We start from the raw sequence: 19,592 nt of genomic DNA on the forward strand, positions 1-19,592 counted from the left end.
AAACACATTTAATTTTAAGTTCATGAAAACATATTCTTTAAAAAATTGCTGTTTATCTATTCTATATACTTCCTAACATAAATATTCTTTCATGAATAATTAGTCACTCAATAGTCCAAACGAGTTGATCGAACCAATTGGACCAGACACACGAGTACTCCAAATAGAACAATATAATTGATTTGATTGCTACTAGTAGTCTCTAGCTTAGCTAATTGGGCCGGTCGAGTAAGTAATTTTTTATTGTAAACATTTAATTCTTTATCTATTATTATAAAAAAAACCAAATAAAAAACACTTTTTTATCTTTTATATTTCTACTATGTTTTTTTAATCGTCTTTCTTATTTATTTATTTATTTCACCAACCGAAGAGCACGCTCGATTGAGAGAGAATAAAATAAAACCTCGAGCTGTCTATAAAGAGGCAAGCAAGTTCCAATAGACCGACAAGATCTGGGAGTGCAAATCTAGTGGATCCGATTTAATAGATATCCATAAAAAGGAAAATAAAATTTTAGCTGGATTTAGTTAGTCCTAAATGTCCATAATCGAACGGTCGAGATTAACTCCACCAGATCATGCGGCTACAAGAATGGCCGAGACAGTTATAAATCTGCCAAGCAGCGAGCCGAACCTCTTCACGCTTAACCGTTTCGTCTCCCTCGAATCTGCGTTGTTTCAGGATGGCAGAGGTGGCGGCGTCAGGGAAGAGAGTTTGCGGCGTGCCGGAGAAGGCTCAGTTGCACGTCGCCATGCTGGCGCTGCAGTTCGGCTACGCCGGCTTCCACGTCGTCTCACGCGCCGCCCTCAACATGGGCATCAGCAAACTCGTCTTCCCCGTTTACCGCAACGTCATCGCCTTCGTCCTCCTCCTCCCGTTCGCCTACTTCCTCGAGAAGTGATGCACTACTGTATCTTGTATGACTACGTTTGGTTCATTGCGAGCAAAAAAAAACTTAAATTGCTTGGAAATGCAGGAAGGACAGGCCGCAGATGACGATCTCCTTGCTCATCCAGTTCTTCCTGCTCGCTCTCTGCGGGTACGTAGTTTAACGCGTCAGGTTTGAAGTGAACTCGAACTCGGTACTGACCAATGGAATTGAATTAGTATGACGGCCAACCAGGGATTCTATTTGCTCGGTCTCGATAACACTTCTCCAACGTTCGCCTCCGCCATCCAGAACTCTGTTCCGGCGATCACCTTCGCCATGGCCGCCGCCCTCAGGCAGTTCACTCCGCTCCTCTGATTCTCATGTCGATGCGTGCGTTTACAGAAAGTTTTGATATTTAACGTCGCGCTCCGGCTGCTTGCAGGATCGAGAAGGTGCAGCTGAATCGTCGAGATGGAATCGCCAAGCTCGCCGGAACGCTTGCGTGCGTCGGCGGCGCGACGGTCATCACTCTGTACAAAGGGCCGTCGGTACTTGGCCCTTCGACGACGGTGAAGGCGGAGCCGGCAGTGACGGAGGGGAAGAACTGGACGTTGGGCTGCGTCTACCTCGTCGGGCACTGCCTGTCGTGGTCGGGGTGGCTCGTGCTTCAGAAGCCAGTGCTGAAGAAGTATCCAGCCAGGCTCTCCGTCACCTCCTACACCTGTTTCTTCGGAGTCATCCAGTTCTTGACCATCGCCGCCTTCGTCGAGCGCGACGCCGACGCCTGGGCCTTCCACTCCGGTGGCGAGCTCTTCGCCATCCTCTATGCTGTAAGTTCTACGTGTTCAGTAAAACCCTGTTTTCAGATTCTCGCCTGAACCTGTCGTAGAATTTATGCAAAAATAAACAGCTCCACCTTCACTTGATCAAGCATGGAGGAGAACTGATATGCAGCTGTAATCAATTACTCGAAGCATTTTCCTTCACTGAAAAGTAGATTTCGAGGTGTAACTAAACATGGATGATCATCATATGCAGGGATTTATTGCTTCTGGTATTGCCTTCGCTGTCCAGATATGGTGCATTGACAAGGGAGGTCCTGTCTTTGTGGCCGTCTACCAGCCAGTTCAAACTCTAGTGGTTGCAATCATGGCTTCTATCACTTTGGGCGAGCAATTTTACCTCGGCGGGTATGGGGCAACATAGCTAGCTAGCAATCTCTTCTCAACATCCGATAATCTGCTAAACTTGTTGTTTCTTCTTTGTTTTCTTTCGTTTCAATGTTTTGTGCAGCATCATTGGTGCCGTGTTCATCATTGCCGGGCTGTATCTGGTGCTGTGGGGGAAGAGTCAAGAGAGAGCCTTCGCAGCTAAGGATCATGATGGCATTCGACAAAATGCCTCACTCAAAGCTTCCTTGTTGCCCTCATCCGCCACTGAAAATGCTTGACAGAATGCCCTATGACCTATCGTGAGTAGAGAAACAAGAGTGCTAATTAGCTTAGGGAGTAGTCCCAATGTGTTCGCCAAGTTTGCTTTGTTGTTGTTGGAAGAAACTATCGAGTGTGCTCTTTTGGTTTGCTAGCATTAATTAATTCCTGCTGTTTCAGTGATATAAACTTGCATTTCAAATGCCCATTAATCCATAGTGTTCCATGAACAGATCATACTAAACATTATTGCAACCATACAATCAAAGAGCAGAAGACAAGAAGAAGGTCTAGATTTCTTCTATATAAACAGCTCTGTCCCCGATCATATCAAACAAAGATATGCTACAAGTTGACTAACCAACTGTCACTTTCTTACTCATGAACAGAGTCCAAAGTGCGATGTCTGTCGTCGTCCTTTTGGCCCAAAGTGAGATGTCGTAAACTCTTGTGGCTTTTGAGTGCTTTTGCGCCATGTTTGCATGGCAAGCAGCGTGCAGTTGCCAATGGCGAGCTCGTGCAGTGCAGCGTAATCACGCACTAGAGGCCACTGAGCTGCGCACTTGGGAGTACGTTTTTGGAACGGACAGACAGACAGACAGACAGACGGCAAGTGTTTTGTCCTCGATCGATCGCGTGGGCACAAGCAACTTCGAGAATCAAAACTGATTTGAAATATGGATTTAATCTTGGATTAATTGGATGGTAACATGAGAAGGAATACAAGTGCGTGTGCTTCCTTCTTTCTCAGATCATCCGCTATTAATTATTCCCTTGCCACTTAACGTGAGAAGAGGTGGCTTTCAAACAAAACCATGGCTGATGGGAAAGAACCAGATCCATGAACTTTTCCTTGGTGGTGGAGGAAACATCGATCTCACATCAGTCCCACTCTCTCTTATTCTAATTGGTCTGTAGTTCGTTGCCTCGATCGATTCCGAGGCATGCAATGCACTGTTCGAACCAACAATTTCAGATTACACATGAAAAAGAATTCTAATTAAAGAAATCACTGTTTCTTAGATTATGGTCGAAGGATTCGAGTTAGAATTTGCCCCCTTGATCGTCGTCAGAAGGCGCGGGAAGGTTAAGATCCAGTTGAAAGACATGAACTTGTTCCTTCTTGGTCTTCGGCGCCGTCTCCAAGGCGGTTGCTGCTGGCCGGTGCCGCCTCATGTGGCCGCCGAGCGCCTGGCCGGACGAGAACTTCGAGCCGCATATCGAGCACTCGTGGAGTCTCACCTTCTTGCTATCCAGCAGTGCTGAAACCGCCACCGTCCCGGTGGCGGATTGTAAACGCAGCTCGCTGGTCGTTTCCGGCGCCGCCCTGGGCTTCTTGTGGCTGGCGCGGTGGCCTCCGAGGGCTTGAAACGAAGGAAAGCTCTTGTTGCAGGTCCTGCACTCGTATCCTCCGCTTCGGCAGCGCCACGCAGGGGTCACGGAGCCCTCCACCAGGCCGCGGGAGAGGAGCATCAGGCAATTGGCCATGTACTCTTCCTCCTCCTCCTCCTCCTCCGTGACGCCGCTAGAGGAAGAGGTCGTCGTCGTCGTCGTCCCCGCCGCCGGCAGGTGATCGACGCAGCGCCCCCGCTTCGTCCGCGTGCCTCCTCTGATCACGACTCCTCGAGCGCTCTGATCGTTAAAACCATTTCTGTATTCTTCGGCCAATTCTAATTCCATGACTCTCAATTTCATCGAGAAGAAATTATCAGAAGAGTAGAACTGGAAAGCTTCTCACTAGTTCATCGCATATATATGAACTCGCAGAGATCGAAAAGGATGAGCATATAGTTGGACTTTTCGTTCATGGCGGAGTCAAACTCCACCAATTTGCTTTGCCCACTGCGAACAGTGAATGAGATATAGTCCACTCCTGCTCCACACACACAATTCCTCTTTTCCATGGCCTCTGCGCATCCACGTTGCATCAGATATCCATTTAGCTATTGCTTCTTTCTCGATGGAAGATCACAGAACACTTGTTGCTCGGAGCTTGGACCACTGCAAAACCACTGAGAACAGTATCAGTGATGAAGATGACAAACAGACTCCGGCCCAGAACAAAAGCCCAAATCGGGCCCAAATCGGCCCAATTAGCCAATCGCTTCTCAACCAGCCGCCGAGTAGGCGCCACGTGTCCCTTCGATATCCTCACATCCTTCACTCCCATTTCAAAACGCCGCTCTATCGCTTGGCGATGACTCTGCTTCCTGTCTTTTCCCTCCTCCTCTCCGCCGCTTCTTCTTCTTCTCCCCCTGGTTCCGATCCGTCCCACCATGGCCGCGTTGGAGATCTCCGCATCGACGTACGCGAGATCGGGATCTTGTTTCTCTCCCAACGACCTCTCTTCCAGCTCCGCCAACCTTCGCTTGGTGATCAAGAATCGTCGACGACGGTCTATCCCTTGCAGCGCCCGCCGGATTGCCAAAATTCTGTGCTCTGTCGCACCCAAGTACTATTTTTTTCTTCTTCTTGTGTCAGCGTCTTTATGAATTTACGGTTTGGGTTATCGCTGGTGGTTGTGGTTGTGGTGGTGTTATTGTGCAGCCAAGTCCAAGCCCCGGAATTGAGCACCACTCCGGCTGGTGTCGCGAGCAAGAAGGAGTGTTTCGGTGTCTTCTGCACCACTTATGACCTGAAGTCGGTAAGGCGTTGTCATTTTTTCTGTGATATAAGTTGAAAATAGGGTTGTTCAGGGTCATGCTTTTCCCCCTTTTTAGTTAGACAAGTATTGGATAATAGAATTTGTTTAACATATTATAAATAAGCTCTTGAGTTTCGTAATATGTAAAATCAACTTAATAACACTCCTCGAGATGGTGAAAAAAATATCTTTTAAACGCATCTTACAAACAATAGAAGAAAAACGATTGCTTCTCGATCCAAATATCTCATAGTTGGTCGGAAGATTGTACAAAAGGAATACAAATGCTTCCTTCTAACTTTTCTTTGATACAGTGTCAATCTAGTTCAATATGCTTAGTCGTATCATATTGTACTGGATTGTTGGCAATCTCAATGACAATGAAGAGAAGAGGTGTTTATGGATAAAGATGTAATTCCAAAAGAAGATGCTTCAACCATAATGGCTCACAGACTCCTTGAGTTATGGCTTGGTATTCTACTTCTGCACTTGATCTTGCAATAACATTTTGTTTCCCGCTCCACCAACACTTCTTTGGTTGAGTTCGATCCACCACGGCAAAGCTATGCCCGCTTCAATGGAACTCATATAGCCAGAGAAAGCTTATCAAATTTTCACTTCCAATGTGGCCAAACTGGACTTACTTCAGCTCTTCTCTTGTCATCCTCCCCCCATCCGAAGTCTGAACTAGCTCCAATACTTGGCAAACTTCCTTAGATGTGGTGTTTTACCCATAACAATTATCATCAAATATGGTAAATATCCACGCTCACAAATTTACGGCGTTATCTGTAAACTTATTTCAGCGTTGGCTGTCATGGATTGATTCAACTCTCAACCTTTTATTTCTGAACTTCATATGGACATTGCTGGTTTTGTGTATTAATAGATACCGTGAAGAATTATGTAGTGAGGAAAAAACTGAAATTTGTTATAAAAAAAAATTATCACGTGAGAAGTTTATTTTACTTCTGGTTTGGGGACAGCAATTAATCTCGAATACAGTTTCTTATCTAAGGAGACGTGCTTTATAGACCTGTTGAAATTACTCCGTCTAACACTATAATGGTTGATCAGCATTTTATTCAAGTTGTTGATTCATTCCTACTTTCTGTGTTGCATAATTAATCTGCTTATTCAATTCTTTTCTAGGATGACAAGACAAAGTCATGGAAGAGTTTGATCAACATTGCAATATCAGGTGCAGCTGGAATGATAGCAAATCATCTACTTTTTAAAGTAAGGATTTATGGTCTGTAAAATTTCATGATCAAGCTTCTTTCATTGTTCCGATAAGCTGGAGCCTGTTAGTTATTACATACCACATTTATGGTGGTTAGCACCTATCAGCTAGATTTTATGGGTGCATATTCTTTTAACTTGCATAAACTCTAGCAAAACAGATGAAGAATGTTTTGGCATAGTTGTAGCAGCAAAATCTTATCCTGATTCATCAGGACAAAATAACTAGCAGTACGGGTCAAAATACATGCAGAATGTAGCCTGGAAAAGAATGACAATAGTGACAGACAAATATACAAAAATGAGGAATTGTTCAATTAGAACAGTTGCTTACCGTATAAGCAACAGTTTGCCATAATAGGCAGATATGCAGTCTTCAGTAAATATAGTTTGTTCCATGTCTTACCGCAACCTCCCTCTCTTTTTTTTGTTGATTTTGAAGAATTTGTTTTTTTTTTTGAACTTTTTCTCTTTGTACGTACTGTCACAATGACTTCAATAAATAGCAACTACAGTTCATAGTCTCTATTGTTTTTGACCATTTACTAAAATCTGATAATTTGTTTTTTTATTTAAACGCTATAGCAATTCTTTAATCAGGGGTTTTGAAGATCAACAAAATGATGCTTATAATATGATTTGGGTTGTCACAAGTCTTAAAGTTCATTCTGTTTCAACATCATGCACCATATTCTGCAAATTGTTCATGCCTTTCTTTTACAAGTCTAAATCTGCAATTCAAATGTGACAACCTAAACCCAACTCCAAGTGTATGCACAAAGCGTACAATTTTTTTTATGTACATACAGTATTCATGTCTTATAGAACTTGTTTAAAGATACCTTTGTGTGGTTTTCAGCTAGCTTCAGGTGAGGTTTTCGGGCCAGATCAACCAATTGCCTTGAAATTACTAGGCTCTGAGAGATCGTTCCAAGCTTTAGAAGGTAATGCCTGCCTACACAGAAAAATGTCATATACAACCTTGCAACTGGCCGTTCACTGTTACAATACTAATTTTTTATTTCTCATCTTCTATGGAAGTATAGGAGTGGCTATGGAACTAGAAGATTCCTTATATCCTTTATTGAGGGAAGTTAGCATCGGTGTAGATCCTTATGAGGTGTTTCAGGATGCAGGGTGGGCACTTCTGATTGGCGCAAAGCCCAGAGGCCCAGGAATGGAGCGAGCAGCCTTGCTGGATATTAATGGGCAGATTTTTGCAGAACAAGTACTGCCTCTTCTCATGCTATATATGAGCACTGAAATTAGTAAAAGTATATAAATTTTCATTCTGGATCATGATACTGATAGTAATTTCAGGGAAAAGCTCTTAATGAGGTCGCATCACGAAATGTGAAAGTCATAGTCGTTGGTAATCCATGCAATACAAAGTATGATCAGTTGCTTCTCTTCCACATTCAGGATAAAATGCTAGTTCTAATCGCATACAATTATTCTGCCCAGTGCACTCATTTGTTTGAAGAATGCACCAAATATACCTGCCAAAAATTTCCATGCTTTAACCAGGCTGGATGAGAATAGAGCCAAATGCCAGGTAAACTTATAAGCATTAGTTTAGTTTCTCACTTTGCTACTTGAGTTTTCTTGCATTTTTCATTTTAGGGTTAGACATTGTAACATCTCCTTGTCATTATACCTACAGCTAGCCCTAAAAGCTGGTGTGTTTTATGATAAAGTGTCAAACATGACTATTTGGGGAAATCACTCAACTACCCAGGTGACCTGAGTTTTTTGTCAGTAGTAGTAATCTTCTGACTTGTTGATTTTCAACCTAAATAAGATACAACTAAAGCAACTTAATTTTTTTTTAAAAAAATTGTTTTATCTATGGATCCAATGTATGAGCTTTTATTCTACCAGGTTCCGGACTTTTTGAATGCTAAAATCAATGGTATGCCAGTGACTGAAATTATCACTGATATAAAATGGTTAAAGGAAGAGTTCACTGAAAGAGTGCAGAAGGTCCACACTGATCATATAATCTGACAATCTCTCTGAACGAGACAGTTTTGACTAATCTAAATTTGTTTGTTCTTTGTTTTCAGCGTGGAGGTGTCCTTATCCAAAAATGGGGAAGATCTTCTGCTGCATCTACTGCTGTTTCCATCGTCGATGCCATAAGGTCCCTTGTTACTCCCACTCCTCCAGGCGATTGGTTCTCGACAGGGGTAACATTGTTATGCAACCTCACTTTGTACCTATCATCTTTTGAAATTATGAGAGATACGCTGACAGAATATTTCCAATGGATCCAACTCCCCACTCTTGGGATCACACTGCAGGTCTACACGACGGGAAATCCGTATGGCATCGCAGAGGACATTAATTTCAGCATGCCATGCAGATCAAATGTACTCTTTTTTACTTCAGAAATACTCTTTGTATCAATCCTGTGAAGGAAACGACCCCTAAGACATGATATTGCCCTGTCTCAGGGAGATGGCGACTATGAACTAGTGAAGGACGTGATCTTTGATGATTACCTTTGGGAGCGTATAAAAAAGGTAGGCTTCGCTTCATTCGTGTCGATCGAGTCACGTTTATAGTAATCGTTCTTATACATTTTCTTCAATTTCTGGCAGACTGAGGCCGAGCTTCTTGCTGAGAAGAGATGCGTGGCGCATCTCACCGGAGAGGTAATGCAAATCAAACATCCAAAGTTCTTCTTTTCCATAATAATAAAGTTACGAATTTTGCATTTACAAAGATGAGATGTGCATCTCTTCTTAGGGAAACGCTTTCTGTGATCTTCCTGAGGACACCATGCTTCCCGGAGAACAGTAGCACCCAATCGGCCAATCTGGCCAAATGATGATTGTTTGGCAGGATCATAAAATTAAGATTAAGGCATGCTATGAGGGGATGTTCTTTACCACGGTAATGGACAGTGGACACGAACGAGTAACAAGTTTATTAAATCAGAGATGAGCAGGGACACACAAACCTTCTTATCAGCAACACACCACAGAATATTTGCACTCACGAAGCATGCGCATTGCGATCTTCCACACAACAATAGAAAACGTAGTGAAAATAGAACTAGTAGATTAGTCAACTACCAATCTGTGTGCGATCCGATTGACTGGATTTGATTGTGATATTGCCCTTATCAAGGCTTAACGAGGAGGAAATCCTCGTCTTTCTCCAGCCTCGCCATGGCCCCGGCTTCCAAGGTGAGCTCGACGTCGATGCTCCGACCGCCTTCCCTGCTCGGGTACAAGTAGACCATGCCGTCGAACTTGTTGTTGGAGCCGCTGCGGACGCGCTCCGGCTTTCCGAAGCCAAAATCAACGTCGTAGACCTTGAACCTGGGCGAGCTGCCCACCGCCACGCAGTTCATACCGGCGTCGCTGTAGTAGAACAGCTTCGGCGCCGCCTCGTACTCCTCCAGCCTCTTCTTGATCGCCTCCGCATTGTGCGCCTCGATCACCTGTTGAAAGGTGCGTTTGATTATTTTCTCGATTTGTTGGGAGAAGAAAGGAATTTGGCTCTGTTTGCAGACAGCTACCTGTTGTAGCATTCCGGAGGCGAACTCAGGTGGGCTTCCGAGCAGCAAGCCGGCGGCAGTGCCGGTGAATATGGCTTGGATGAGGTTGCCGAAGTAGGCTTCCGGCATGGGGGGATCGACGCGGGAGCGGCAGTCCGCGAAGATGGCAAAGACTGTGATGTCCTCCGGCTTGAGCTCGCGCGCGCGGCTGACGGATCTCCACACGTGAGCCCCCAGCGACTGGAAGGTAGACAGGGGCTTGGCCGCCGGTGGGAGCCCGGCGTTGGCGCGGGCCTTTAGGAGGTCGACGGCGGCCTCGGAGAAGGAGAAGACGCGCATCACGAGGGGCCTGGCGGGGCCGTTGGGGTCGCCGCGCTCGTGCTCGCCGGCGGTGGCTGGGAGGGCCAGCGGCAGGCGGACCGACCTCGCGAGCGTGCGATCGTGGACAGGCAGAGGCAACACCCCGCCGCCGCCGCCGCGAGAGAGATCTGCCCAGGAGAACATGAACTGCCAGGTGGAATTGCCGTCGAGGATAGCGTGGTTGAAGGCGCACCCGATGGCGATGCCGTCGCTGAGCTTCGTGAACTGTACCGCGAGCAGCGGGCGGTGAAGCCCCTCGAGGTTCATGACGCCGGTGTAGGGGACAAGCTTCTGCAGCAGCTCAGCGTTCTCCCCCTCCGCCAGCTCCACCGCCGACACCCCCTCAACAGCGGCCTCCACCACCTCAGCACCCACCAGCCCCTCGCCCTCGCACTCCACAAACAACACCTTCTCCTCGTCCTGCCTCAACCGCCCCGCCAACGGGTAGTAGTACTCCAGCGCCACCGCCAGCCCCTGCTTCAGCCGCTCCACCACCTCCCCAAACTCCGCCGCCGGAAGCTTGTACAGCATCAGCTTCTGGTTGTAGTAGAACGTGATGTAAGGCAAATCGAACGTCGCCAACCAACACCTCCCCTTCTCCGGCGCCTTCCCGGGCAGCACCATTACCTTATTGGTGACCGTCACGGCCTCCGCCACCGCCGCTCCGTTCTCCACCGTCATTCTCCACAAACAGATGGACTAACCGGTGATGGAAAGCGCAGTAGTGGAGCAGAGCGGAGGAGGAGGGAGGACAAACGACAAATAAATAGGAAGGGAGCAACCGATGAGGCTCGTCGTAGCTGGCAGCGCGGAGCATTGAAGAGGACGGCAGCGGAAGTAGTTCGAGAGCTTAAATGCTTCATTGAAACAGGGAACATCGCAGTGTTCGTCCTCTACTGCACTGCCATTTAACAGCGCACAGCGGCGAAGGAGAGAAATTTCACCTACAAAGGAGGTGCCTTTACTCCATTCATGGCGTTCTCCTGTTAATCTATTGGACCATGTCACAGAAGACATGGCGATCGACGCTTCATGGGATCTCTTCTTTCTTTAATTGCTAATCCATCAGAATGCATGAATCTTGCTTATTTTATTCCTTTCAAAAGCATATGAAATTCTTTTATCATTATCTAGGACTGGGACGGGTCATTAAGGACCGAACTGGTCACTGTTAAGCGGATATCTGTCACGAGAAAGGAAAGGATTAGTTGAACAGCGAAAAACGTCTGCTTCTTCTGTCGGTAATTGCCGCTATTTGATAAAAGTTTCCAGCCGGATCGAAAAAGGTTGTTGTGCTTTTTATATGAATAGCTGGGATTCTATCATAAATAAGATATATCATTTAAATTAATAAACATCAATTTGGTACGATACAACAGTAGTATCATTGATGAATTTTTTAATTTATTTTTTGATCCAAATATATATATTCTTTATTTGATTTAAAAAAATGATGAAAAAGACTAATAGTACTGATATTATAAATTTTTATCATGTGATACAAAGCAAGATACTGGTCCACACCTAATCTTATCAATTTGGTACTAGGAGGATACAACAGTAGTATCAAGAATTATTGTTTATTTAATAGATTTCATTTTTTAATTTATTTTTTGCATCCAAATATCATGATATTCTTTATTTGATTTTCGCCACGCCTGTTAGTTGCTAAAAACTGCAGGTATGATTGGACAAAGACTGATGCAATAGTGGCGTACTGGATCCTACTATCATCGCCAGCCCGTAAACTTTTTCCCAGAGGCCAGATCCATGTGATACAAAGCAAGATAGGTCGTTGCAGTTGTGGACTATAAACCACACCTATCCATCTTATCAACTATCTGGAGGTTAGTGTTTTCCAGCTGATTTTGTGGATTATCCTTTTGAGGAGGAAATGCTAGAGTTGATGGATATGGATTATGGTTTCCTTGACTATAAATGCTCCGTTCACGTTTGCGTGGATTGGATACCTCTTATTTTTAAGCTTGGACGTCTAATAATTTTGGCTGCAGCTTGATAATTGAAAATAATTATCATTGATCGGATGTGAATTTACCTACTCTGATCTATCAGAGTTTTTAGCAACTGTTCCTCCACTTCAACTCCTTTTTTGTTCGTTATTTGTTTGTTTTGATGGAAATAAGAATAAAGGAAATTACAAATTTCAGAAAAAGAATTATTGAATTTCTGCTATTTAACCTTTTTTGTATTTGACATCCTATGTCACATATTATAAAATTTCAAGTTTAATTAGATTCTAATTTATGTTCCAGATATATTTCCTAAGAAAGTTCAGAACCATGTTGATGTTTATGAAGGAATTGCTACTTATTGTTCAATTTTCTCATTCAAAGGATTAATTTCAACAGATTGATTTAATAAACTTATCAATGCCAAATACCTCACCTCATTTTGCTGCACGTTGTTCTATTATGATGGTTGTGTATGTCTTGTTCAATGGAACACTTACGTTAAGATGCATGATCCAGCTGCACAATCACATGCAAGGGTTGGCTCTGACATGTTCAAGCTGCACATAGTTGCCTTACATCCAATGGCTGCTTATGAACATGACTCTGAAGCTTATCGGTGGGGATTTGGTATTTTTTACCCATTCCCAAACCCTCCATCTCTGGAGGCAGGATTGACCAGGGGACTACCTTTTATTCGAACTGTTGTGCTAGAGAAGGTATGTTGAGAATCCATGCTAGTGTTCATCAAGTTTTTGATGAGCTGCATGTGAAGAACATATGCATGCATCTATTTTCACACAAAATCTGTTTGAACCATATACAAGGGAGCACAACTTAGGTGGAAGTGAATTATTTTCTTCTTTTTAATGTGCTAATGGTATATTGCAATATTTATATTGGTTAAAAACTTTTGCTCATACAAATCCGAAATATCAGATGAATATTCTGTTGCTGATGGAGAAGTTGGGAGAGATTAAATCAGATGCATTCAATCCCTGTAAGAGCCTGATATTTTAACTTTACCTATTTGCTATTCTGATAGGTTCAATGCCAAAAATGCATTTCATATTCAATTTAAATTAATTTAATACTCTTAGCATATTATACAGTGTTAGGCCAACTTTTATGGATCATTCTATTTTTATAAGATGATAAATGTACAATTTGAGTATATTAATGGTTAAACTAACAGTGATACCATAGGCAATGTTTATATTGCCATGTTTTGCTACTATAATTAAAATATCCAGTCATCTTTGGGGTTTACCAAAGATATCTTCTTGACCATAGTAAAGGGATACATTTCTCATATAACAGGCCCCAAATAGTTAGGACAAAGACACTTGATTATGCCGATGAAGTATTACTAATGACATTGCCTTGAAGAACCATTCCGAGCTAAATCAGTTTATTTATGGAGTTACAACTAGCAACCAAGCTCACCATGGTAGTTTGAGATAGCAATGTGGGTCTAGACTTTGAGTAATTGAGTTATAATTCACTGGGAAATTTATTTTTGGCGGTATATTAGATGTTGCTTGCTAGTGACACATAACCACTCTTTTCATAGTCTAGGCACATAATAGATACTATTGGTTATCCATGTCTTACTTTTCGATAAAAAAACCTTGTCTATTAGTATTTATTACAAGGATGAAATATTATTGTTCTTGGTTTATGCAGCATGTTCCTCGAATAAATGGAGACGTTCCTTCCTTTGATGAAGCTACTTCTGATCATCAAAGGCTCTTAGAAAGGTACATCTCTTTTGTATTATTTGTTTCTAGTGAGATCTGTGATAATTTAAGTACCGTGTCCATTCTCTCCGAGTAGAAATAACATTCAATAGAGCAGCTTGTGTATACCTTGAGGTTGGCTTTTGCAATGCATTTTGTGTTAGGGTTAAAATTGAGGATAACTTCAGCTGATATTCTTACCTTTATCAGGCAAGGAGTCAAATACTGGCCAAGTACTTGTCTCCACACTCTTTTTAACTGATAAAAATACCAGTCAGTATGTAGTTTACCAACGAGTATTTGAATCCTGATATCATGTACTATTATTTGGATAAATCTTCTCTTCCATACTGACTGGTCTTTGAATCCTTGACATCTAATGTAACAATCTGGTATTTGAATCCTTTGATGTCTAAAGCCACAATCTAGATAAATTGTATTCCAACCTCTTATTTCTTGAAACTAAGATTGAAGGTCTAGAGTTCTGCAGTTCTGAAGAATGAAGACTGAACTTCTGGTTCTAATCAAGCCCTATAATATAATATATTGTTTATTTATGTGGATACCTAGGTTATGGTTATCCTAATGAAACCATGTAAAAGCCTTGATTGTTGTTACTCAGGCGTTTTAAGCAATAAATTCACTTAGGAAGTAAAGAAACTTTCCTGCACAGAAACCAGTACTATTATTTGTTAGAATCCCTTTTTAGGCAAACATACAAAGGTCTGACTCAGTCATTTTATCTTTCACTATAGTGTTATTGTGGAAGAAAACATTCTGATTGAGATGGAGTGCTTCAATGAAAGATTTGAAACTACCAGATCTACATCCAATGTTGAAGATAGAGAGTTTAACTAGTTTCATACACTAGTATATTTGGTTCTGTGAACTGTGGATGCTAATGTTGGGTTCTGAGGACTATGTCAATGGACATGTGTTAGATTGCTAAGTTCAATGAATTTTTTTAGAGATGTATTTATTTTCACTATCAAGCTTTTCCTATTAATTATAGCTGGGAAGGAATAAAATACAGGTCATGAATTTTCTCTTCCATTTTTTATTTCTGATGGACCTTTTAGTCATTTTCACGTCCCATTGAGGTAGAACCAATAAACATTTCCTTTTTGATTCATCTCTAGAGTTGAATACCTCATTCAAATGTTTTGGATCTGACCTGTAGGAGTCAATAGCAATACAAATCCCCCCATAAGCACAACTTGACTCAAATAATAGAGTGATTTTTTTTTTAAAAAAAACTTAGGATTCTAATTAAAAATTATGGTGTAATTTGTATTTCATTTTGTTCTACAGTTGGGATATTAGATGCAATAAATAAAAATGGCAATGAAGCATGATAAGAATGTGTTTATCTGAACTTGAGTACCTAGAAATGAAAATTTGTGACAAGTACAAATAGTTTCACATAAATTTTTTTTATTGTTATTATCTTTATCTTCAACGGATGTTATCCAACAATCAGGAGTCTCCATTAGTCAGTAATAAGTCCACAAGTCATCTGCTCAGACCCCTTAAAAGTGTGAAAAGTATGTCTTCCTATTGTATTAACTATAGATGTTCAACATATAAATTGACCAGCCATTAACCAAGGTCCTTGTATATATGTCAAGTTAATACCTCATCCTCAACTTCCTCTATTTGATTGTTGGCATTTCCTTATTATTCAGGTTGCGATTGTACGACTTGGTTGAACGCAAGGTCCAAGGAGATGGTAATTGTCAGGTTAGTCCTTGTAATTTGAACATGTTCATTTTTTCTTCTACTTCAAGACAAATTAAATGGCATGCACTGTACATACTTGTAACTTCCATCTTTCCTTGACATAGTCATAGTTGATTGCTAAATAAGTTTGCCAATTGGATGACTGTTCAATGTTATGATGATTCTTCCTTGTTGCATTGAAGATCCACAATTATTTCTACATTGACTTCTTATGAATACATTTACTTTTTGTTATTTTTTTCTAGAAGCTTGCTGGATTTGAATTCATTAACCTTTTTTTTTCAGGGAAGTCAGTGGGGAAATTCCTATGGTTTCATTACAGTTTATTTTGTAGTTATTATTATATCAAAGTTCTAATTAATTCATGCATAACTGAATAGTAGCTTTGAATTATATCTAAATTGGCCTTGATGTTTTGATTTGGGTTCAGTAGGAAATCACGATAAGCTCCATTGGTGGGATTAGGGTTTTATTGAATAGTATTAATATTCAACTTAAATTTTCTGTACTGATTTGGTTTGAATTAGTTGGTAATTCAACTTGGTTCAGTTGTGGATAAATTAATTTTGATCTTGATAAAATGGGATGGGAGGAGGATATTGTTGATCGATTCCTCATGATCTCCTCACGTCCACACAAGATCAAATTTGTAGGGGGAGAATGAAAAGAGAGAGATCACAACATTGTTCAATAACTACTAGAGGGTATGGTTTGATTGCTAGGGCAACAATCATATGACTAAAAAATGATTGTTATTTAGTGGTGCAGGCAGAAGATGCAATATTTACTTGTTGCAACTCGATTTTAATTTTGGTCTACAAATAGAATGGAAATTTTTGCCTATGTTGACCATCAAAACAAGATTTGAAATCATGTTCTTGCTGATATATGTTATTAACAAGGAAATATATTCATGGTATGAGTGAACTTTGTTACTAGGTCTCCTACTTGCTTGATATCCAACACTCATATCTAAAACTTAGACCGAATTATCTTTGGAAGATCGCAAAAATGAATTAGATTCCCCTTGATTCCTGATAATGAAATTGCAACTAGCTAGTTTTGGCACACAAAGTGTCACATGTTCTAATTCTGGCCATATCATACTTGCTTCTCTAGACCTTGTTAGTCAGAAGTAGTTTTGCTATGGATAATGTCTTAGATAATGTTTAAGACCCAGGCATGTCCTACACTGCTGATTTTGCCACACGAAGGAATCATGCCAAAGCTAGAGGTCTTTCACAAGAAGAAAAAGTTTTATTTACAACTTGTATTACTTTTCAAGAAGATTAAGTTTATATTAGTTGGAGGTTTGGGGTCTGGTTAGTTATAGAGTGTGATTAAGTTTCAGGGATTTAGTGTGTTAAATATGTTGCCATTGAGAAAGTGGAGGCATGCTCTTGATTACATAATACATTTTTCATGTGTGAAGTCTTTGTTTTCTATTAATGAGCTCAACTCCCTTCTCTTCTCCATTCCTACCATCTTAGATCATATCATAGGTTGTAATAGGAGGATGACAATAATTACCAAAAAAAGTCTTGATTATCAAGTTTTCGTGATGTAGGTATCAAGCTGTGGTTTTGATGCTTTATTGGAGCTCCTGTCATAAAGGAACAAAATTACCTTTACATTTTGTCTTTCTAAAATTTATCAAAACACTTGTAACAAATTTATTTGGTATGAGTATGTGCAATACTGAAATTTCAATTTAACAACTGCAAAAATGTGACGGGTGTTGTCAGCTACATAATTATCTCTAAAGTTCTGCACTGTGATGCAAAGTATCATTATAAGAAAAATACAGAACCTCACATCATGCCAAATCGTTTCATGATGATTAACTGGATTTAGACAAATAACCACTTCTAATAAAAGGTGGCCATCATTTTAAATTAGCTTTTTATAATTTTGATCTTTTTCTATATCAGTTTTTAGAAAATTAAACTGACAGGTCTAAGTGCATGTTTTGTCTTCAGTTCCGAGCACTTTCAGACCAATTATATCAAACATCTGAACATCATGAGTTTGTCAGACAGCAAGTTGTTGAACAGGTTGATTTTTCAGTCGGACTTCATTACTTTCTTTCCACTTTTGACATGTTTCATTATCAGGTCATGTTTATATTTTCAGCTAAAATCTCATTCTGACATCTACAATGGATATGTTCCAATGGCATATAGTGACTACCTCAAAAAGATTTCACAGTATGCACTTTTTATTAAGATTATTTACCTTCATATTCTCTGTAATATGACCTCAATGAATTGGTTGTCTCCCTATGTCATCAGAAGCGGCGAGTGGGGTGATCATGTGACATTACAGGCTGCTGCAGATACAGTCTCTTTCTCTCTCTCTTCTTTGTTTTCGTCTTTGTATTTTCTGGTTATAAGGATGTTAACATGTTAGCGATGTCATTTGACCTGTTTCATCAAGAAAGCTCTAGCATGAGCATCCTTGGTGCTAGTTTTTCAGAATAACTTCTGTATTTGGATTTAACGATAACAACTGGATGGATAACAAAGACTTACATTGTTATATGTCTTTATTTCATAAGTGGTATAGTTTTAGAGGCATGATTCTCAGGATCTTATGCTCGAACTATTTGCAAATTTTGATTCTATTGTTTCTTCTTTATCCTCTATAGATTAAATTGAATTAATAACTGTGACATAAAAGCTTTTCTGTTAAGTATATCTCTACTCCATATATGGGATAGTTTTGGTTGCATGATCTCTTATGCTTGAAGTATTTGTACATCTTTTTATTATATGTTGTTACATCTTTATCTTATTGAATCTGGTTCCTTCACTTTTGAGTCTTAATTCTTTTTTTTTTCTATATGGATGTCTTGTTTGGCAGTATGGAGTCAAAATTTTTGTCATAACATCATTCAAGGATACTTGCTATATTGAGATTCTTCCCAGCATTGAGAAATCTAAGCGAGGTACAATACAAATTGATTGCAGTCATATATTCTAGTTTTCTTGTTAAAGTCTAATAAAGTCTACCGAGATACAGTTCCCCTCTTTTTCATCCTTGTTTATAACTTGCAGTCTAATTTTTGTTTTTTTCTTGATTTCTATCATTTATACAGTCATTTTCTTAAGCTTTTGGGCTGAGGTGCACTACAACTCGATTTATGCCGAAGAGGAGGGTAAGGCATTCTCGCTGCTAGACTTACTCGCTCATGTATTAAGAACAATAAACAACAACTAAGCATTTATCTTATGTGGATTCGACTATATGGATCATACTATTCATTGAGTTTCATCCTCTACTATATCATCATCTATATATAATAAATCTAGAAGGAAACACAAATGCCTAGAATGTTGGAAATAAGTTTCTCTTGCAGCCCAATGAATTCGAATTTGTTCTTGAATTCTTTTTGCTTGTTCAGATCTCCCCACTGCAGACACAAAGAAGAAGAAAAAGTGGTGGCAATTGGGAAACAAACATTGAGGCCGTTGATTATTATTATTCAAGAGCTCCGATCGAGTTATCATATAAGTTGAAGGTGGTTCTTCAGCTGGATATATACTTATAATTTTAAAATTTTTGTTTTATGTCGCAAAAATTTATCGCGATTATATGAAAATTAAACTGTGATATATTTGATCCAACAATCCTTCTACTTCCTGTAGATAAGATGGAAGCAGAAGCGTAGTTGAGAGAGGTACTGCTATTGTAATAATAAAGAAAATTTCATTAAAGATACAAAGTATTATAAAAAAACATGGTAGCCTGGTGCATTTTGGAATTCCATCTCTATCGATTTGGAACCTTCTTGTGAACATGTAACTTTGCATCTATAATTAAAAGATAAGACATGATCTCTAGATGTGGATAGAGATGTAAAAGAGATTGGATGGAGACGAAGTGAAGCGGATTTAAGTGACGTTAACATTCTCCTTATCGTCCAAACGGAGGCAGAATACATTGCAGATAGAAGATGAGAATATATATGTTTTTTTATCTATTCAAAAGAGGGTCTTATTTTTATTTTTGGAGGGGAAAGGGTGGGAATCAAGTTCGAAAAGAATTATTAACTAATATTTAAGGGGAGGGAATCTATATATATA

General features: G+C 40.5%; 4 protein-coding genes and 1 pseudogene across 4 annotated transcripts; 3 read left to right on the forward strand and 2 right to left on the reverse strand.

The window, feature by feature from the left end:
• Positions 1 to 685: 685 nt before the first annotated feature.
• Positions 686 to 2,324, forward strand: LOC141828920 (protein WALLS ARE THIN 1-like). Its single transcript, XM_074716311.1, has 6 exons — positions 686 to 900; positions 980 to 1,042; positions 1,111 to 1,227; positions 1,317 to 1,704; positions 1,913 to 2,064; positions 2,168 to 2,324. The coding sequence occupies exons 1-6, from the start codon at positions 686 to 688 to the stop codon at positions 2,322 to 2,324; spliced, it is 1,092 nt and encodes a 363-aa protein (XP_074572412.1).
• Positions 2,325 to 3,338: 1,014 nt separating this feature from the next.
• LOC141828921 (zinc finger protein ZAT5-like) lies at positions 3,339 to 4,119 on the reverse strand. Its single transcript, XM_074716312.1, has one exon. It carries the CDS (start codon positions 3,997 to 3,999, stop codon positions 3,349 to 3,351), a length of 651 nt encoding a protein of 216 aa, XP_074572413.1. The 5' UTR covers positions 4,000 to 4,119; the 3' UTR covers positions 3,339 to 3,348.
• Positions 4,120 to 4,531: 412 nt separating this feature from the next.
• On the forward strand, positions 4,532 to 9,152 carry LOC141828919 (malate dehydrogenase [NADP] 2, chloroplastic). Its single transcript, XM_074716310.1, has 14 exons — positions 4,532 to 4,756; positions 4,852 to 4,948; positions 6,101 to 6,187; positions 7,050 to 7,134; positions 7,237 to 7,418; positions 7,511 to 7,581; positions 7,655 to 7,745; positions 7,854 to 7,928; positions 8,072 to 8,173; positions 8,257 to 8,379; positions 8,494 to 8,562; positions 8,647 to 8,715; positions 8,794 to 8,847; positions 8,942 to 9,152. Exons 1-14 carry the CDS (start codon positions 4,581 to 4,583, stop codon positions 8,993 to 8,995), a joined length of 1,335 nt encoding a protein of 444 aa, XP_074572411.1. The 5' UTR covers positions 4,532 to 4,580; the 3' UTR covers positions 8,996 to 9,152.
• A 97-nt stretch (positions 9,153 to 9,249) lies between these two features.
• LOC141828918 (BAHD acyltransferase DCR-like) lies at positions 9,250 to 10,774 on the reverse strand. Its single transcript, XM_074716308.1, has 2 exons — positions 9,720 to 10,774; positions 9,250 to 9,641 (listed from the first exon to the last, which is right to left on the reverse strand). Exons 1-2 carry the CDS (start codon positions 10,737 to 10,739, stop codon positions 9,321 to 9,323), a joined length of 1,341 nt encoding a protein of 446 aa, XP_074572409.1. The 5' UTR covers positions 10,740 to 10,774; the 3' UTR covers positions 9,250 to 9,320.
• A 1,838-nt stretch (positions 10,775 to 12,612) lies between these two features.
• Positions 12,613 to 19,273, forward strand: LOC141829948 (OVARIAN TUMOR DOMAIN-containing deubiquitinating enzyme 12-like; annotated as a pseudogene).
• Positions 19,274 to 19,592: the final 319 nt, after the last annotated feature.

Source organism: Curcuma longa, chromosome 5 (assembly GCF_044706935.1).
Source record: "Curcuma longa cultivar G26 ecotype Majalengka, Jawa Barat chromosome 5, ITB_CL_G26_1.1, whole genome shotgun sequence".
NCBI lineage: Eukaryota > Viridiplantae > Streptophyta > Magnoliopsida > Zingiberales > Zingiberaceae > Curcuma > Curcuma longa.